This window comes from Archocentrus centrarchus, chromosome 1, assembly GCF_007364275.1.
Source record: "Archocentrus centrarchus isolate MPI-CPG fArcCen1 chromosome 1, fArcCen1, whole genome shotgun sequence".
Classification (NCBI taxonomy): Eukaryota; Metazoa; Chordata; class Actinopteri; order Cichliformes; family Cichlidae; genus Archocentrus; species Archocentrus centrarchus.
Window position 1 is genome coordinate 34,190,535 of NC_044346.1, and position 6,080 is coordinate 34,196,614.

At 41.2% G+C, this 6,080-nt stretch overlaps 1 protein-coding gene across 1 annotated transcript; it reads left to right on the top strand.

Annotated features, from left to right (window-relative positions):
• The first annotated feature begins 731 nt into the window (after positions 1–731).
• On the top strand, positions 732–5,507 carry c1h4orf33 (chromosome 1 C4orf33 homolog). Its single transcript, XM_030738003.1, has 5 exons — positions 732–925; positions 3,424–3,484; positions 3,579–3,630; positions 3,716–3,915; positions 4,894–5,507. The coding sequence occupies exons 1-5, from the start codon at positions 739–741 to the stop codon at positions 4,988–4,990; spliced, it is 597 nt and encodes a 198-aa protein (XP_030593863.1). The 5' UTR covers positions 732–738; the 3' UTR covers positions 4,991–5,507.
• Positions 5,508–6,080: the final 573 nt, after the last annotated feature.

Sequence of the window (6,080 nt, forward strand, 5' to 3'; positions counted from 1 at the left end):
AGATGTGTACCGCTAAAATTGTTCCGTCGGTACAAGAACGAGAAATGACGTTCCTCCTCTTCTTCTTATCAGGAAGCAGTAGAATACATGGAAGGCGATGAACAGTCCTGCACATATAAACAGTTTGTTTTTGGGGTTTGTTTGTTTGTTTTAAGTAACTTGTGAAGAGATTATGTTTTCTAGTTTATCAGAAAGCAAGACAATAGTGTTAAAAATTCACTAGACAGTTCTTGCTGAGTAATTTCCATTTCGCAATGCAGCTCTACCAGATTTTGGTGTAAGGTAAGTATATAGAGTTGGAATACAACGTCTTGGTGCGTTTTTTGGTTGATTTGTACGACATTCAGATCCGTTTTAATTAATCTAAACCTTATCAAGTAAGTTTGATAGTTCAACTTACTTGATAAGGTTTACAGTCTTGATAAGGTTTACAGTCTTGTTACTAAGTAACAGAATTCTTTTTGACGTTAACCTAATTAGATAACAAACTGCTTAAAGAGTCAGATACGCAGAGTATATAAAGAAATGACAAGCTCACATGGAGCACTCTTCTCCTATAGCCAGTGAAAAAACTTTGGACAACATGGGGGTGGCTCGTGGACTGCAGTTTATAACAGTTATCCACTTTCTGCTTTGCTGTGAATCTCTGTAAGTTTTGTAGCTTGTTTGTTCCCTGTGTCACTGCTCGCACAGCAGATTTTAAACCTCAGTGATTTAATTTTTTTTTTCAGTCCTCGCATGCAAATGCAGTTTGACATCAAACACACCTGGGACAGCGATCCTGTGAATCATGACCCTATCAGGATCACCTTCTCTCCTGGGCAAGGAGGCCTGAGGATGGAGGCGTCTGGTCCATTCTTCAATGATCCCGCTGCTCCTGCAGGGCCCCCGGGCCATGCCTTCCCTGAACTCTGGAATTATGAAGGTGGGTAAGAAGGTTGGTGTGTTGCCACTGTAGCTATGCAACTTTTTTGTAACAAGAGCTTTTAGGGATTTAGTTCATGATAAATGGTTGCAAAAAAACCCCCAAAAAAACAACAACAAAAAAACAATCCCTTACACACTTGATTATGTATTGATAAGTAGTCCCACAACTGATTAAAGTAAAATTTAATCCCTTAATTGGGGTTTAAATAATTTCATGTTTTTTTTTCCCATTTGTGGTGGAGGGGGTTTGTGAGTCCCAGGAATCCCAGGGTCTATGTTGTAGGGTCTCCCAAGGCAAATTGGTCCTGGGTGATGGGGCCAGACAAAGAGCGATTTAGACGGCCCTTATGAGAGGAAGGTCAAGGGAACAGATTACCCTGCCTGGGATAGGGTTACCGAGTTCCCACCCTGGAGCCAGGCCTGGGGAGGGTGCTTGTGTAGGCCCACCACCCGCAGGAGGCGCTGTAGGGTTGGGTGTAGTGTACATCATGTGGCGGCCAAGGACCACGGCCCTTGTGGACTCATTCCCAGCTATCGAGGCTGGCGATTGGGACATGGAGCGTCACCTCTCTGTTGGGGAAGGAGCCTGAGCTAGTGTGTGAGGTTGAGAGATACTGGCTAGATATAGTTCTCATCTATAGTTCTCAGTTCTCATCTCATCTTCTTTTTGTGGATCATGTGGTGGTGGCCTCCAGTTGCACTGGAGCTTTAAGCGGCAGGCATGAGACCTCCAAGCACCTCCAAGTTTGAGATGAATGTTCTCAGCCAGAAAAGGGTGGAATGCCCACTCCAGGTCATGGACTAGTTGTTGCATTAGTGGAGGAGTTTAAGTATACCAGGGTCTTGTTCACGAGTTATGGAAGAGGGGAGCGGGAAATTGACAGACAGGTTGGGGATGTGACTTCAGTGATGTGGACGCTGTACCAGTCTGTTGTGGTGGAGAGTTGAGCCTAAGCTGTCAATTTACTAGTAGATCTACATTCCTACTCTCACCTATGGTCACGAGTTTTGGGCAGTGACCAAAAGAACAAGACTGTGGATACAAACGGTGGAAATGAGCTTCCTCCGAAGGGTGGCTGGCCTCTTCCTTAGAGATAGGGTGAAGACTGCAGTCATCTGAGAGGGGCTCAGAGTAGAGCCACTACTCCCCAACATCGAATGGAGCCAGTTGCGGTGCTGACTAGGATGCCTCCTGGGTGCGTCGTGGGTAAGGTGTTCCGGGCATATTCTACTGGGAGGAGGCTCCGAGGCAGACCCAGGACACACTAGAGAGATTCTAAATCTCGGTTGGCCTGAGAACACCGCGATGTTCCCCCAGATAAGCTAGAGGAGGTGGCTGGTGAAAGGGAGGTCTGGGTTTCTCCGCTTAGGCTGCTGCCACCAGGACCCGGCCCCGGATAAGTGGGAAAAAAATGGATGGATGGATGGATCATCTGTTTTACAGTCTGTTCTATATACACACAGTATGCTTATTCATATTACATTAAATGAGAACAGTGAAACCAGTTTTATATCTGTATATGCAACCTAAAGCTACAGCCATGAAACTGCCATAAAACCTACTGTCTTACCTCAGCTCAGGAAAAAAAAATGCACACTAGCACTTCTAAAACTCATAAATTAACATGTTATGTATTATTGTTTAATGTGTTCCTATTTGCCCTTCTCCATACCAAACTACTAATCAACTGTTAGCTAAAGCTCAATATTTAATGGACAATTCCCTAATTGTAAAACTATTTTTTTAAATGCTTATAATTAACCAATAAGAAACAGTAATTATTTAACCGACAGGCTCCGGACTCCATAAGGCTGATTCAAACTGAAATTTATTATCTTTATAAAGGTCACATTTATTGCCTATTGTAATAGATTGCAGTATTGTACACGTGTTGCGTTTATGGTTCCCATGCTCCTTAGTGGCTGTACCTCTGGAAACATCATTATTCCAGTTATGATTATATAATTTAGTTCCTATGATGCAATTTTAGGCCCTTTTGCAAGCTGAAATAATATGAATAAAGCCTACTGTGGCTGAAGAGACTAGGGACTGCCTGTTTATGGGATCATTATAGTAACTGCATTATCATTATTATGGCGACACAGCAATTAAACCTCACAATGAGGTTGAGTAATAACAATCGGTTCTAATTGACCTCAAGTAAGTTCGATTTCCGTTTAATGAGCCCCACATATTTGGTCTCATTAATGTTACTTAATAGATTGGAAACCAACCCCATTATGATCTAGGTAGATAATGATTATGCTTCTAGGTTAGTGAGCGTGCTCCTCACATTATTGTATTTGAAAGTTTATGTAGTTGTTATTTTTACATGTTATTATTAAACTCTAACTTAAAATGAATGACCTGAATAATTTAATTATTACTTTGCCTTTTTTTTCTGGAATGAGTGCTGATAAGGTTAATAACACCTTTAAAGAAGTTTATTAATGTGGGATTAAAAGGCTTATCTTCATTTTTCTTTATCTCATCAGTTGTAGAGTCCTTCTTCCTTGATAGTACTACAGAAAATTACCTGGAGGTGGAGCTTTGCCCGTAAGTACCACGCTGCGCTCTTATTCTGTCCATGTCTATGGCTGTATACTTATGGAAAGTTAAATAATGACACATCTCTTTTTTTGTACTTTAGACATGGACAACATCTAATATTACTGTTGTCAGGAGTCGGCCAAGCATTCCTGGTAGACTGTACACTGACATCATGGAAGTATCAGTGGGCTTTTTAGGGGATATTTCTTACATTTCTTTTTAAATTTCTTTCTCCAGCAACAGCTGCCCATGGTATTTAATACCAAGATCACAGGAGATAGGTGGACAGGTGAGGCACTCATCCCCTGGACATACTTCCCTCCCAATGTCAACAAGATGAACTCCTACGCTATCCACGGCTCAGGAGAGAATCGTATATATGAGGCTCTTTATCCCATCCCCAAGGAGGAGCTAGAGGAGGGCCAAAAGCCTAACTTGTGAGTATGCTGACGTCTACAAGTAAAGTTGTGATGTGACATAGGTCATGTGCAAACACATTTTGTGTTGAAGTGGTACTGCCATGAGATATTGAGACATTTTGCAGCTGAGTAAAAAGGACTTCATGTGGAAAATCTGTTTCCCATTATGTCTTTCTTCCCCGCCTCTTCACCTGCCTCCTCCATCACTTCTCTCTCTCCCACCTCATCCTCTTCCTCCTGACTTCAGTTCAGGAGATGAACTGAACACATTAAACATGCATAAACATGCTTATTTATTACCGATATCGTCACTGGCACTTATTGTCAACAGATTAGATATGCGACCATCCTGTCTCTGGACAGCTGATAATGACACAGCTAAGCAATACCAACAGCTGGTTACAAGCTAACATTATACCAGCCAATGTCAGGTTTGAGTATCCTAAAACTCACACTTTCCCTCTAATAAACAGTTCTATTACATTCTCACATGGTATGAGAGTTTATTCACTAAGTGTCCGAGTCCAACAATGTTAGATCCACTTCAAAGAAATTTCCTTAATGCCGGCTAAACAGCAGGAAAAACAGCATGATGTTTCTACTACTGAACACATTGGCCGGCTGCAGCCGTTATGGGGAAATGGAAAACGGCCACCCGTGGCCATTAGGGGGGCAGTCTAAATTTAATATATTTAATCTCTCTTGGCTAACTAAAATATGTTTGTCATACAGCGGCCACCATAGCTAGGATTATGCACCTGAATTGGGAGGGGTAAAAAAACATAATTCTGTTGACTGTAATCTGCCGCCATCTAGTGTTAAGATTTTACACGCTGCACCTTTAAGTTTTAAAATATGCGCATATTAAAAGGTACTCTCGGTCCTATCTATCTACGGTTTCTACGGTTTAGATCAATATTAGCTTCGTCATTTAAAATAAGATGTATTTTACTATTTTATGCACAATATATTATATTTTGCCTTTCTGTCTCCTAGCCACCGGCTGGAGTATTTCAAAGATTTTCGCCTGCAGAACATCATGGGAGAGGGCTGGGTCCAGCCAGAATCTGATCTGTGGATTGGAAAGCCTTAAGCTTCTCAAAAACACTCCTCCTCTTCCTCTGTTTCTCTGTTGCAGACACAGATGCACAAAACTCACCAAAACAGCAGCAGGGCAATAGCACAAACACTCTCTGACAGGGAACAAAGGGCAATCAATCTTTATTAGTTAATGATGTCAAACGATATGACATGAAATATGTTATCAGCTTGTCAGAGTGTGTTAGCCTTCACACACATCTGTGCAAGCGCACAAACCCACGCATTTCAAGATATTGGACGTCACCGCAAATTGCCTTAGCAGAGCGTGACCTACAGCACTTGTACAGTGCTTGGTGGCAAGGGAAGCACATTTTGACATATATCTTCTCTAGTAGCATAAATGTTGCACTTCAGTGAGATAATGCCTTGTAGTTCCTTGTGATTCTTAGCCCTAAATGTTGATACACTGATCTGGGAAAAAAAGAAATTGTTCAAATATACATGCTTTTGTGTTTGTGCTTATTATAATTAGGTCTTGCAGTCATTCCACTACTTTAATCAATGTCTTTTACAATTAAAGGTTTTTACATACTAATTACATATTGCTGGTGTCCTTTTTTTCTCTGACTGACATATTTGATGTTTTTGTTTCAGTACCATGTCTATATATTAAAGTAATTATCTGATATTTTGGGCAATACACTTTTTCACTTTCTTCCTGAGAGTTAGCTAAAAAGATAAAAATACTGTTCTCATGTTTAGATGCCATTTATGTGGCTACTTAGCTTAGCTTAATTTCTTACTTCTTCCCAAAATTAAAGACTATTCCAGTAACTTGACTGATATGTAACAGTACCCTTTAAACGTCAAACTTCATAAAATCAGAATTTACTTTTGTTTAGGGTTGCATTAGAGTTTACAGCTGTACCTAATAAAGTGTCATGAGTATATATCAAAGACCCCCCCCCCCCCCCCCCCCCCCCAACTCACGTTTCCACCCACTTTCAGAAGTGGAGATCATAGACCTTAAGATCTCCAACATACACTGACACACACAAACGATGACTTGGACTTACAAATCTGTGTTCTCTCCATGACCCCCAAGTCAATTCCTCTTGCCCCCACTACGGCTCCTTATAGAG

Bases quoted from the DNA above. Each gene is read 5' to 3' on its own strand.
- c1h4orf33 (XM_030738003.1), top strand. From the start codon at position 739: ATGCAAATGCAGTTTGACATCAAACACACCTGGGACAGCGATCCTGTG. The intron at 3,485-3,578 runs GTAAGTACCACG...TTTGTACTTTAG, and splicing joins CTGGAGGTGGAGCTTTGCCC to ACATGGACAACATCTAATAT. The intron at 3,916-4,893 runs GTGAGTATGCTG...TCTGTCTCCTAG, and splicing joins GAGGGCCAAAAGCCTAACTT to CCACCGGCTGGAGTATTTCA.